A 14,803-nucleotide genomic window follows, 5' to 3' on the forward strand; every position below is an offset into this window, starting at 1 on the left:
TGCCTTCAATATTTCCTCCCATAGCAATTTACCTTCGTTCCTACTCAAATTAGGTGGTCTATATATAACACCAATGACTAAGTTGTTGTTGTTGTTGAGATTGTCGGACCCTAGTCCGACACGGGCCTTTGCCTATAGGCGGCCCGTTTGGTGGTTCAGGCTGGAGCTCCAGGAGCAGCCAGACCGGATTGGGATTGGAGGTGGTCCCACCTGCAGATTGGAGGGATACTGCAGGTTGCAAGTGTGAGCGGACCCCCGATCAGTGGACGCTTACCACCAGCCCCCACTCTTGGACGTGGTCAGCTTCGGAGTGGCGCGCCCCCCGAACTGGGGTCCGCACTTGCTGGGAGAGGATGCTTTCTAAGCTATCTGGGTGGTGGGTATCGTGTGATGACCCGGAGTAGGTGGTGAATGTGGTCTGTATGGGCCTTTCGGGTTAGAGTGGCCGCTGGTGTTGTGTGTGTTTCTTGGGAGATTTGAGTTCTGTTTCGGAGGCTTTGTGTGACCTCGCAATCGAGGAGATAGTGTTCAAGTGGGTTGGCTGCTGGCTCCTGACAGTAGGTGCATTCCATGACGTCATTTCCGATCATCTGCCAGGAGCACTTGTACCCTAGTCGTAGTCGATGAAGGCTGACTTGGGTTTGTCTTGGAGTTTTCTTGTCAGCGAAAGGTGGTTCCCCTTTTGTGGCCGCCAGGTACCATTTGGCTGATTGGGAACCAGCGTTGAGTGCATGAAGGAAGCTCTTTTTGATGTGGAGCTTGGTAGTCTTTCTGAGGTGATTCTTGATCTGTTGCACACTTGCTGGAACTTGGATGTGTACGCTACTAGAACGTGTAGCTGCCTTGGCTGCTTCGTCTGCCACGTCGTTTCCTCCGATCCCTACATGACTGGGAATCCAGTGTAAGACGACTGGTCGGTTTTGGCTTTGGAATTCCTGTAGCTGTGCGAGGATCGAGGTGATGATGTGGACGTTGTCTCTTGGTTGACTGTGTTGCAGCGCCTGCATGGCCGATTTCGAGTCCGTGTGAATTATGATGGACTTGTTGTGTTGTGTTGCAGCGTGTTGTAGGGCCTTTGAGATTGCTACCAGTTCTGTTTGTAGGGTGGAGCAGTCATTGGAAAGTCTCCATTGGAGGGTCTGACCTTGGGTGTAGAAGGCCGCTCCGGATCTATGATGTTTTGGGTCCACCGAGCCGTCTGTGAAGTATGATGCTGCATCAGCCGGTGTCTCGGTGGCTATGGCTTCGAGAGTTATTTTTTTGAGGTCCTCCTTCTGGAGGTTGGCTTTACTATCGCCTAGGTCGGTAAATTTGAGTGTGGCTGGTGGAGGGCTCCATGGTGGAGGAACAGCGTAACCATTGTCTCGTGTGTCTTGGTTGTTCTTGACGAGTGTTTCTGCTTGCAGGTGTCGGATGACCTCGCTTGCCTCGTGCGACCAGGTGGCCCCTCGCACTCTGTGGTCGAGGTGGAGGGAGGCACTGATTCGAATCTTGGCAACTGTGGGCTTGTCTGCTCTACAGATTTTGGCGAGGAGACCGGCTGTCACCTGCTTGACTCGTACTGCCAGGGGTGGTAGTTCGGTTTCCATTTGCAGATTGCAAATTCTGGTCCACATGGGTGCTCCGAGCATGGTCCTGAGAGCATTGTTTTGGATGACTTCTAGCTTAGCTATTTGGTCTTCTCTCAGTCCAATGAGTGCTGGAGCACTGTAATCTACCAGCGATCTGATGGCGGCTGTGTAGTAGGCTTTGAGCACATGAAGGTTTGCTCCTGCGGATTTGCTGGTGAGCGACCTCATTATATTGTGTCTGCTCTTCGTCCTGTGCCTGAGATACTCGAGTTGCGGCTTGAAGGTGAGTTTCTGGTCAAACCAGATTCCAAGACACTGGTGGGCGTTGGTCCAGACTACCGGCGTGTTTTGTATGGAGAGCATCTTGTCTGGTGTGTCTGTGCAGATGGCCATCGCTTTCGACTTGGCTGGATTTATCTTGAGTCCAAGTCTGTTGCACTCCTCTTCTATAAGTTGGAGTGCGTGTTGCGTGTTGGCTAGTCTGTTCGATCCTCTTACTATAAGCTGTAAGTCGTCTGCATAGCATAGGAGCTTGGCTGTTTGTCTGAAAGGAAGTTTGACTAGATTTTCCATCAGGACATTGAACAGCATTGGACTGAGGATGCCTCCTTGTGGGGTTCCGTTTTCATGGACCCTGTAGCTTGAGGTTGCTCCCTGAAAGCGTACTCGTGCTTCTCTCTGTGTGAGGTAGTTCTGGATCCACCCCAGCAACCTTCCTTTGACGCCTTTTTTAGCGAGCGTAGTTGTAATGGCCAATGGATTTGCTAGTTCGAAGGCTTTCTCCAGGTCGAGGAAGACCACCAGAGCTGGTTTGTTGTCCACTGTGCTGAGTATCTCGGCGATGTTGTTGCCTGTGCCGGTGTTCTCGGTGTAAGCAAAGATGTGAGGGTGTGGGCTGCCTACTTTCCACTTGAGTCGGTTGAGAGCCATTCTTTCTCCCGTCTTCGCTATGCAGCTGAGAAGGGAGATGGGCCTCGGTTTGTCTGGTTCTCTGGGCTTCGGAATGGGCTGTATATCTGCCTTCTTCCATTCCGGTGGGAGTCTTTGTGCTGTCCACGAGGCATTGATGGCTTGCAGCAGAGCCTCGTGTCCGGCTGTACCGGCATGAGAAAGCATGGAGTAGGTTATCCTGTCGGCCCCTGGTGCTGTGTCCTTGCTTCGTTTTAGCGACTTCTGGAGTTCTTGCTGGTTGAATGGTCTGTCAGTGTCATCTTCACTGTTGCAGGCCTCTTCGATCATCTGGAGTCTGACCTGTCGCAGACGCCGTTGTGTCTCCTCCGCCTGTCTCGGGAGGTTTTTCGTTGCTGCTCGGTCAGAGAACAGTTTTGCAAGTCTCTCGGCTTCCTCTTCTGGGTTGGGATGGGTTGGTGGTGGTGGTGTTGCCTTCCCAGATGCCCTTCGGATCTGGGCCCACATCTTGCCAAGGGAGGTGTGCTCGTTCAGTTCGGAGCACCACTTGAGCCAGCTTACGTTTTTTATTTCTTCCTTCTCTTCCCTGGTATCCTTAACTATGACTTGCAGGAGATGTCTGTTTGTTGCCGTGGGATGTCTCCTGTAGTTTCTTCGGGCCATGTTCACTCTGTGGTTGAGTTCTTTCACCCTGGGACAGTAGTACCAGTAATCATTGTACTGTCTTGATGTGGGTTTTGTTTTTGGGATAGCCTCTTCTGCCGCTTGGTGAAACGCCTCGACCAATTGGTGGTGGAGGGTTGTCTCATCCACGGGTGCTGCGCCGGCCGGCTGTGATTTTTCGCGCCACTTAGCCAGGTGTTTCTTAAGAGTCCCCAGTCTGCCTTTTGGGTATTGTATCTCCATCTCGGGGGGGGTGGAGTGGGGAGTTTGTTCACCTTCAGCGTTGTTAGGGTGGCGAAGTGGTCGCTGGTCAGCGTGGGGTGTATCTGCCAGGAGGCCGAAGGCTGTAGTGCACTGGAGACGAAGGTTAGATCTAGCCTTCCTCCCCTAGTGTGGGTGGGCTCTCCGGTGTTCAGGAGGCAGATCTCGGGTGTATCTTGAAAGGTGGTGTATAGGTGTAGGCCGTCTTCATTTGTGGGGCTTGCCGAGCTTAGGAAGGGATGATGTGCGTTGAAATCCCCTCCTATGAGTGTGGCGTGGTCAGCGGCCGAAGCAAATAATTGAGTAACCTCCAGTGAGCCCCTTGGGTTCTTGTAGATGTTGTGAACAGTTAATTCCCGTTCTTGGAGGGTTACTTTGACGGCCTGTGTCTCGATGTTTTCCCCACATGGAAATTGCTGCGTGACATCGGCGGAGGGTATGCTTGACTTGACCAAGATCATACATCCTCTTGTTGACGCCTGCGTGAAATGCCTCCTGTATGTCTTGTAACCGCTGAATTTGAAACAGTGGTGTTCTTGTAGAAGTGTTTCTTGTAGGAGTATGATGTCAAGCTTGTCCTTGGCTGCTGCTTCTTGTAGGAGGTGTTTCTTGTTTTTGATGCCCTGAGCATTCCATGTTAGGATGTTCAGGGTGCTGATGTTTTCCACCACTGTTTCATCGGGGACTTCTGGTGGTCCTCGATGGAGATGTCCAAGCTCGATTCCAACTGGATCAGGTTCATATCTTCGTGTTCTGTGGTTTTTGCCTTCTGGGCCGTGGTTCGGTTCAGGGGAGTTGAAACGTCCAGTTTCTTTCTGGGAGCTGTCGGTATCTTGGGTTCTCTGGTGGCCTTCTTCGGTGTAGAGTGTACCTCGGCTGTCACTCGTGTGAGGACCGGCGTGGCTTCCTCCACTGAGTTGGCTGGAGCTGTGGCGACTTGCCCGAGGACGCTCCCCATGAGTATTTGGAGCTGTGTGGGTTGGATCTTGTGGCCCAGTAGTCCGGCTAGGCCCTCCGCGAAGGTTGTCAGTACCTTGGCTAGGTCTGATACGTGTATCATTCCTTCTGGTGCCTTGGTGTGTGCTTCTTTTGTCTTTCTCGTGGTTGTCGTTGTCTGCTGCTTGGGTGGCTGAGGTGTGGCTGTAGTGAGGCCAGGAAACTGGGCTGCACTTTGGGTGTTGACTGGCTGAGGAGGTTGTCTTTGTTGTTTTGGCCTTTGGGTTCCCCACACGAAGGTACTTGGTGGGGCTGGTGTGTAGGCGGTGGGGGCCGGTCTTGCTGCTGGTCGGTTTGCCTGGACCCTCTTTGTTCTCTCGGAGCATCCAGGATTCCAGGCGTGGTGTTTGCCCCCGCAGTTGGCACACTTGGGGGCAATTTTTTCCCCATTTTTCAACTTGGTGAGGCAGGAGTGTGTGCCGTGCTTCTGTGCGCAGACTGCGCAGATTTCCTTGTACGTGCACCTTGTCTGATGGTGCCCGTATTTCTGGCATCTGAAGCACCGCAGGGGCTCTGGGACGAAGGGCCTCACTTCGTAGATCCCCCAGGTTTTGAGGTCTATGGTGCTGGGGGGTGAGCCGTAGTGCGTTATGAGCACTTGTTTCGTGGTGGCCGTCTTGTCGGACAGGGGAGAGCATCTCTCGGCTTTTAAGATCTTCGGGTGGTTCTCCAGGGGTTCGAGAGGTAGTTCCTTTGGGTACCGGAGGACTACCGACTTCATCAGTTTCTGGGCGGGGTCCAGCTTTGTTGACGCAACGGTGGTGGTGTTTTGCAGGTAAGTGTCGAGGGTGGTGGCAGAGTCCTTGTCTTTGGGGTGAATAATCATCTCCCCCTTTAGGTTGGGCCGCACTGAGAACTTGGCCAGTGGGTTTTGCTTTTCCATCTCTGTGACGGCGGCATATGTTGTTTTTGCGTCCGTTTTCGTGATTCGGAATTTTGGCAGTGTCGTTGGAGGTGAGCTGGTGGTGGTGATGGGTGCCTTTTGGGCTGCTTGACGGCATTCGTTTCCCGAAAAGGCACGTCGGCGTTTCTTGTTTTCTACCTTCGTCCAGTTGTCCTCAGTGGCGGTAGCAGTGGTGGTGGAGTTGTTGGAGGTGGTGGCAGTGTTCCTACTTTTCAGGGCTTCATTGAAGGCGCGTAACTGGTCCGCTTTCTCTGTGCGAAGCCTGTCGTAGTTCGGGTCGTCAGGTTGGCGGTTCAGGCGGGGGTCGCGGTTAGGAGGGCGTACGCGCTCCATAACCGGGTTATTTATTTTTTTTTTTTTATTTTTTTTTTTTTAGATCCTACCTATTCCGGTTGAGTAAATAGCAGAGGAATTACAGCACTCCCCACTGGCTGGTGGTCGTAGAGTGGTTCCTGAGCTTCTCTCCCGGAGCCCCGTTGGGGAAGCCTACTTCCTAGTGTATGTGACTGCTCACTTATAGACGTGAGCTAAGTGTGCCTATTTGGGAAGGATAAGGATTGCTACCCTCTTTCCAGGTGGACCCGCACGATCACGGTTTTCCTGGAAAGACTCGGCTGGGATGGGTTTTGCTCCAACCCCCTTTCGTGTTCACAATCTCCTGGGAGGGAGGTGAACAGTTACAGGGGGACCGCAGGACGAATACACTTTTGAGGGTGCAGGTCCCTAGGCCAGAGCGAAAAAGGAAAAATAGTAGTAGAAGGAAAAGAGCTCAAACCACGCCGGGAATATCGCGCTATAACTGCTCTCCAGCTGGAGTGTGGGTCACTCACACCACCAGTGGGGAGGGCAAGCTAATGCTCGATAAACCGAGAACGCTCGTGAGTTGTTGTGGACGATGACGGTCGTGGGTGGTCCGGTCCGGGAAGATGGCCAACAATGGTACAAGGGAGAGGGCGGTCTTCACAGTTCCGGGTCCAGCAGGAGGTCTTGTTGAGAGGTCTTCTGAATGACTACGGACTCATTGCCCTCACGAATCTCTACCCAAATACTTTCATTGTCGCTATTTGTTTTAATGTTTGATTTATTGCAGCTTTTTAATGACACCCTGATATACACTGCTACACCGCCCCCTCTCCTTCCTACTCTGTCAAATTTAAATAGGTTATATCCTGGAATATGAAATTCTGCTAAAAAATGTTTGCTGTTTGAATTTATCCATGTTTCCGTTATTGCAATTATATCTATGTTCTCTTTACTAACAATGGCTCTGAGCTGGTCCATTTTGTTACACAAGCTTCTACTATTAGTATAATAAACACTCAATATATTTCTTCCGTTTCTATCTGTTTTACATTTATTACTTTGATGTTTGTTATTATGACTAACTATATTTTCAGCATTATCTACTTCTGTTTCACTTCTGTTATTTTCACATGGTATTTTCCTCTCTTTACCATTGATGGGATTTGGACATATTAAAACCCCACCGTTACTACCCTGTCAACTATCTTCGCTAGCACGGCCACCCCCTTCCTACTTAAATGCACCCCATCCCTTGCATACATACTATCATCACCATAGTACAGGTTCCAATTATCAATGAATGGCGTCGACAGCTCTTTACACTGTTCTTCCAACTAGCAATTGAAACCGATTGCACGGGACATCCATTCACGACTGGCACCACGTATAGGTAGGATAGAGCAAGCAATAGGAGTTCCACCCTTCACCCTAATCTTATCTAGAGCTTCCCTATACAGCTTACGCAGTTCGACACTGGTAAGCTTACCTACGTCATTGCCTCCTGCACTGAGTAAGACTATGGGGTTGTCTCCGTTGCTCCGAGTCCTATCCTGCTCGGATATTATAAGAACTTTATCTATATCCCCTTTATTGATTCCTTTCACCCACTTAAATACTTCTATTATACGTAAGCGCAGTCTGTACTCACCCCTGAAGATGTGATTTACACGAAAGCGCTTGGGAACTTCGTGTTTTCTTCTTTCCTTGTGGTTATCAGTATATATATATATATATATATATATATATATATATATATATATATATATATATATATATATATATATATATATGACACATACACTCGAGAAAAGTCCTCAGCGAGGACTTTCTTATTTCAATCTTGAGCGATAGATTCTGCAAATCGTTTCATTATCCTATTATATCATTGAAACTTGTTTTCATGCATATTGTATAAATAACATATTTTAACCGTGTGTACTAAACATAGTTCAAGACATAGCTAAGGTGCTGCGTTAACGATCAAGTAAATTAATTGATATCCGAGGCTCAGGCACCGGGTCATGGCACTTTTGTGAATAGTATCCCCTTTGCCATGAAATCATTGGAATGTGGCTTTTCCCTCAGTGAGCGCTAGATATGCAAGGCCACTTTTCAGCAAGATCATCACAGTTGCGTTGTTCTTATGCAGGAGAGTTCGGGTCAAGTGGTGCTGGGCCTGGACCACCTGCAGGGTGCCTTCTACCTGCTGCTACTGGGTTGCTGCCTCGCCCTTCTAGTGGAGATCTTCAGTTACTTCTGCTACAAAAATCAACAATCAAATCTTGTTGCAAATCATACCCAAAACTGATGTATGATACAGACCATTCATATTGATAAGACATGTAAATGTATACCGTTATCTGACATTACTTTTCTGTGAACTGTTTTTTACAATTGTTGTATGGAAGCTAACACGTTTAACGTATTTTTATGACAAACACACACACACAAACATGCATACACACAATGTAATATATATATATATATATATATATATATATATATATATATATATATATATATATATATATATATATATATATATATATATATATATATATATATATATATATATATATATATATGTAGATAGACAATGAAAACGTGGATAAGATTGGAAAAACGGAGCACCTTAGCTTTCGTCTTTATTCAAGACATCTTCAGAGGCAACTGGATTACATAGACAGAGAGAGGCTTAAATATACAGGGTGACCTTATTAAACATGAGGTCAGGTTATAATGATGTCATCCACTAATCCCCACACCAACACACACCTAAAGGAGCTTAAGAGAAGGGGGCGACGTGACTAGTCAGGTCAGGTCAAAAATATGGGACCCACTAAATAACTATCATACTTCTAGATCAAAGGTCACCCTGTATATTTAAGCCTCTCTCTGTCCATGTAATCCAGTTGCCTCTGAAGATGTCTTGAATAAAGACGAAAGCTAAGGTGCTCCGTTGTTTCCCTTTTCCCGTGTGATTTTATCAATATATATATATATAACTGAAAATTTTTGTGACATGTTTTTCACTTTACCACATTCATGATAGACAAATTTAGGATCACCTGAAGAATTGTCACCCCAGAGTTTGGCAGGGTGACAATTCTTCAGGTGGGGTCAGGATCCTCCATGGTTAGGTTAGGTGTATATTTCTTATTTTTTTTCTTTAAACTTTTCACAATAAAGATGCATAACACAAAGGAATATATTTATGTTACCCTAATTATACAAATTATATTCACTGTGGGCTGGGGTGACGATTCTTCAGGTGATCCCAAATTTATTTTATTTTCACTACATAGTATTGCTACATAAGGATGACCATATAATATTAAGGTAGCAAGGATAACTTTCACAGAATTGGAGAAAGTAATTTTTACAAATGTATTTGTGTGTCTCTCCAGTAACACTGTTCTCAAATAACTTTCTTAAGCCTGGTCAACCCGCGTCATACTTTCTCCTAAGATAAAGTAAAAATATAAGATCCACTCAGATATTTTTTTTTTTGAATGAAAACATTGAAAACAAAATTGCTCTAGAATAATACAGATTTTCAAAACGTCAGATGAAAAGTTTTAGAGGAAAAAATAAAACACCGGAATAATTTCAGAGAAGTAACAAAGTGCCCGGGAGAAGAGAGTTCGTGTATGTTTTTACCCTAGGGATTTATGACCATTTGTGTTTGCGGGCTGGTCAACAGCCGCCCCTCCCAAATGGGACCTTGACTTCTTTGGTAAATAGATGATTCATTGGAATTTTTTTGAGAGCTTGAATTTCGCTGTACTCTAATGGAGTTTCATGGTAGAGCATCTTGATGAAAATACTGTGTTAGTTCAACTTCAGGATCCGAAAGTTCTGTATAGGTTCAGTTGGCATCTGTCAGTGATTGGTGCTGACTATTACATTTCTTATCTTCGGGTGTTAAACAAACTGAGGCATTGTGATCATTTTCTGTTTTTCATAGTTACTGGGATTTATTAATTCAGTGAGACTAATATTGTTGGCTGCCATCAACCCAGAGTCAACCAAACTCAAGCAGGATAATCACCAGTATAAATTAGATCAAATATTTATATATAGCAAGAACAGTGTTTTTTGGGAGGGAGGGGGACTCAAAAGTTGTTTGATAATTTTAGGGCATTAAAGATTCTTTCAGGGAGATTCATTCTATATATATCTCCAGTAATATTATACATTGTTGACGTAATTAAACTCTAAGCTGATGCTGTGTCATTTATTCCCCTTTTCTTTCTTCAACTGTTTTATATAACAGTGGTTGCAACCTCTAATTGGGTAAGATTGTTGCAATTATCTCATAATTTAGCAATCAGACAAAACTCCTTTCTCACCAAGAGGGATATTTCAGATAGTTTTGGACCCAAAGTTATTTACTAGATTTTCGAAATATTGTCGGAAATAAAAGGAGTCGGATCTACAGACACGCCACCATATACGGGAATATAGGCCACTGGTAGGTCGGTGTGTTGTGTAGCACGTGTAAACACACTCCAAACAAGTCAGACTCTCTAAGGTCGCAAAGTCTATGATATTTTACACGTCTCCATTTTTACCCAATACTATAAGATTATTTCAAGGATTGTTATGATAAAATCAGCTTGGCCACGTGTTATGAATTATTTATTTTCTTGGTGGCTATTTTGGTGATATTTATAGTCCTTAATTCTTGTGTTATTAGACTAATGTGGACATTTGATATATAGACTCCCAGGGAGATAAGAAATGTTCTCCGTAAGATGATCAGACGAATGACCTACTTCTACTGCCCTCACGTGCTCTAAGATTATTTTCACCTACACACACACACACAGAAGATCAAGTGCTCCACCACCCCCAGTGACGTACCAATGAAGCTCTAAAAAAAGTTCTCCCCAGAACTAGTTAAACCCATCTGCTAAGCTAGATGTTTAGCAGACTGGAAGTCTTCGTATGTTTCACCAGTGCCCAAGTCAACGAGCCCACGATCCTTAAACGAGTTACGATCCATTGCCTCATCCCAATACCCAGCCTAATCTGCGCAAGTTCATTTTCACTGGGCTTATGCTGATACTGTAGGCGCTACAGATTCTCAGTAATTTCGCAATATAAAAGTTTCCTCCACCAACCACTGTCTTGTCAGCTTTTTTCGGCTACATATATTGCTAATTGGAAAAACGCAAGACGTCTGTGGTTCCCACCTTCATTGACATCATTGGCATTCGACCTAGAAAACCACAATATAATTATCAACAAAGTCATCAACCTTAGTAACCTACACCAAGCGGTGCACTTCTGAGGGACTGTTTCCACATTTCAGTCACCTGTAGCTTCCCCAAGGCACCATGAGGGGACCGCTCTGCTTCCTCACCCTTATCAATGATGTCCTAAGAAAAACTTCCGTTCGCTGGAAATATGTCTACGACTCCACCATTGGGATCAGTGTGAACAAATCGGCCCCCTATTACAGCACTCTCCAGAATATATTGAAATATTGAAGTCTCCAAAATTAGGCCACCAACAACCATTTCACCATCATTCATACCAAGACCATTGTTATACAGATAAACCTCTCCAGGTTGTGGACTCCAATAAGCTCCTCGGCGTCACTATAAATAACAAACTAAATTGGAAAACACCTGTGAGTACAATTGTCAAATCCTCCAAGTTTTCGTCTCCACCTCCTCCGTTACCCCCAACCCCTCGGAGTTCCCGCGCCCTAGCTTCTCAGTTCTTACATACGTACTTAGCAATCATACTTCCCAAGCTCACCTATGCTTCTACTGCCTGGCCTTCCTCCCTAAATGCCACACAACAGAAACACATTGAAAAAGTGCAGAAGAAAGCGTGCAAGATTATTCCCCCTCCCCTTCTACTCCACATATAAAGAAGCGCTCAGCACACTGACCCTCTCGCTTCTCTATGATCATCACCACGACCTCTTCTGCAAATTTGAGGAGAGGGTTCTCCACCGTCTCCTGCTCCCACCCGAGATCCCACATCCGCATCCAGACCCTACGAACTTGTACTGATCGCTATAAGCACAGCCCATTTCAGACCATTATGAAAAAATATCAACAACTCGTAGTTAACCAATTTGCTTACTCCCTGCGAATCTTACTTTTACACTGTTACTATACTGATAATTCCTTGTTAAATGATCTTCTCTCCCTTTGTTAATACCTGTATATATAATATTTGTATCACTTGTTACGTGTGTATTATTTGTCAATCAAGTAACCCATTTCCATGTCTGTTGAGTGTATATTTTCAGCCTTTTAGGCTGCCATACTTTTTCAATGAATGGTTAATTATTATTATTATTACGCACACACACACACATACTGTAGGTAGTCAAAGAGATGCAGGAAGAATACATGGACATGAAATCAATATTGCAGTTTATAAAATGGAAAGACTAAGCTTTCAATTCGCAGAGAACTAATTCTTTCGTTCACATTCTCCTTCACACGATTATATATCGTGCTTAAAATTATTAGATGCAGAACTTGCCTCTTATTAAATTAATCTTTAAAGTTCTAAAAATAAGTATAAAAAACATTAATAATTAACGTCGACGATTGACATTCAGTGAGTGAGTGAGCGAGCAAATAAAAAGAGCGACAGAGATGTTCTCTCTTCAGTGTTCTCGTCCACCGCGCCCCGTCACCACGTGTCTCCTGTGACCTGCAGTTCACACCCTGTAAGTCGTCCACCGCGCCCCGTCACCACGTGTCTCCTGTGACCTACAGTTCACACCCTGTAAGTCGTCCACCGCGCCCCGTCACCAAGTGTCTCCTGTGACCTACAGTTCACACCCTGTAAGTCGTTCAACACCTTCCCTTACTCATTCCTGATATCGTTAAAATTTTTTACCCTTTAAGGGTAAGCCACTAATAATGAGCTTCGATATTAGTTATATTTGTATGTCAAATTAATGCTACATAGAAAACAATATCTACTGAATGTTTTATAAAAGATTTTTTCGAACAAAGGCAAAGCTTTAACAATTAATCACACACATAAGTCAAGTATATATATTAAATAATGTAATCATTTAGCCATCTTACCCGTGAAAACCAAATCATTAAAAAAAATTCTTACGAGTATCGACGAGGATTGACAGAAGAAACTATAAAAATGAAAATAACAGATTTTTCATATGCGAACATTTGATCTTGGTCATAATCAAGTCTGCTGTGTCATTATTGTTAATTTGTTGTATTCCTTTTATATTGTTGTCTCTGTTATCAATAATCATTCAGTTATTTATATCATCACAAACAAGATGAGAGTCAAACACACATGTTAAATTAAGTTGACTTTTGTGAAATTAAAAAAAAAATTAAAACTGTCAATCATATAATATCTGGACAGAGTTCCCCTACCTACTATGTTGCTACCGTACTCTCTGGTATGGTTCAACTTACTGCTCGTAAAATTATCGCACAGACGTCGTTAAGAATTAATTATAAGTCTTCTGAATTTCGCGACTTACCATTATTTTCTTTTATAGAGAACAAGAATGAAGTTTCGGCGTCCTAATAAGCCGACAGACTTGACTGAGCGCACTAAGATAGTGTACATGTGGATGGACGGGATGACCTGCCGTTCCATTTCACGAACAACAGGTAAGAGTGCATCGACTGTGTGCAGGTGGATCAAACGCTGGAAACGAGAAGGTCACGTCAACACAAGACCTCGTAGTGGCAGACCTCTTAAAGTTATGAAAAAGCACAATGCCACCATCACTCCCTCAGTGTCTAGACCTCCGTCGGCCTACAAGAATGACCTCGTAGTGGCAGACCTCTTAAAGTTATGAAAAAGCACAATGCCACCATCACTCCCTCAGTGTCTAGACCTCCGTCGGCCTACAAGAATGACTGCTATTAGTGCAGATCACATCCTGCAGACAATCAGTCCTCATATTCCTGTGTAAAATTGCAGTGATTAAAATACATAATCGAAATCTGTCTGGGTTTTTTTGTCAACGCGAAATATCATATCCAAATAATCTGCCGCGGTTGATGATGAAATATATATACATATATATATGCAAGTAAATCACTGTAGGTGAGCGCGATCTAGGTATATGCTGATAGCCACAAGGAAAGAAGAAAACACGAAGTTCCCAAGCGCTTTCGTGTAATTCACATCTTCAGGGGCGAGTACAGACTAAAGAGAAGTACAAAACAAGGTGTATATATACAGAGGAGGGTGAGACCAGGTCCACAATGGTCAGGTATTAGGTAATGACCCTACTAATCTTTAAATAGCACAGCAACGGTCGGTAGTCAGGTCAGAGGGTAAGGTGACCCAACCTTCTCACCTGGTTACAAATCTTAATTACAAAATTGTCCAGTTTGTACATGCCGTTACTCAAATTCATGTTGAATGCTCCGCTATGTTTAATGAGACTAGATTCTATGATGTTCCTACTATCAATTGAATTACAAGGTAATGTTGAGGAGGCATTATCCCAGTCAATGCAATGCTTGTTATCCCTCAAATGAACAAACAGAGCACGAATAAGACTAGATTCTATGATGTTCCTACTGCTCTGTTTGTTCATTTGAGGGATAACAAGCATTGCATTGACTGGGATAATGCCTCCTCAATATTACCTTGTAATTCAATTGATAGTAGGAACATCATAGAATCTAGTCTTATTAAACATACCGAAGCATTCAACATGAATTTGAGTAATGGCATGTACAAGCTGGACAATTTTGTAATTAAGAAGATTTGTAACCAGGTGAGAAGGCCGGGTCACCTGACCATCTGACCTGACCACCAACCGTTGTGTGCTATTTAAAGATTAGTAGGGTCATTACCTAATACCTGACCATTGTGGACCTGGTCTCACCCTCCTCTGTATATATACACCTTGGTTTGTATTTCTCTCTCTAGTCTGTACTCACCCCTGAAGATGTGAATTACACGAAAGCGCTTGGGAACTTCGTGTTTTCTTCTTTCCTTGTGGCTATCAGCATATACCTAGATCGCGCTCACCTACAGTGATTTACTTGCATATATATATATATATATATATATATATATATATATATATATATATATATATATATATATATATATATATATATATATATATATATATTGTATATATATATTGTATATATATATTTTATATATTACTGAATATATTTAATCTCACAAGCAAATATTTTCAAACTGAATC

General features: G+C 44.1%; 2 protein-coding genes across 3 annotated transcripts in view; both read left to right on the top strand.

Moving 5' to 3' along the window:
* LOC121873768 (probable glutamate receptor) overlaps positions 1-8,065 on the top strand; it is a 32,874-nt gene extending 24,809 nt beyond the window's left edge. For both annotated transcript variants that reach the window (XM_042377468.1, XM_042377469.1), the window contains exon 12: positions 7,757-8,065. In XM_042377468.1, the coding sequence (XP_042233402.1) occupies positions 7,757-7,915 (159 nt within the window). In that variant the 3' untranslated portion in view covers positions 7,916-8,065. The remainder of the gene's footprint in view (positions 1-7,756) is intronic.
* Positions 8,066-12,270: 4,205 nt separating this feature from the next.
* Positions 12,271-14,803, top strand: part of LOC121873769 (glutamate receptor ionotropic, delta-2-like) — a 112,853-nt gene continuing 110,320 nt past the window's right edge. The window contains exons 1-2 of the mRNA XM_042377470.1: positions 12,271-12,425; positions 13,121-13,235. Coding sequence (XP_042233404.1) covers positions 13,130-13,235 — 106 coding nt within the window. The 5' untranslated portion in view covers positions 12,271-12,425; positions 13,121-13,129. The remainder of the gene's footprint in view (positions 12,426-13,120; positions 13,236-14,803) is intronic.

The sequence above is a fragment of the Homarus americanus genome, unplaced genomic scaffold (genome assembly GCF_018991925.1).
Source record: "Homarus americanus isolate GMGI-L3 unplaced genomic scaffold, GMGI_Hamer_2.0 scaffold25827, whole genome shotgun sequence".
Classification (NCBI taxonomy): domain Eukaryota; kingdom Metazoa; phylum Arthropoda; class Malacostraca; order Decapoda; family Nephropidae; genus Homarus; species Homarus americanus.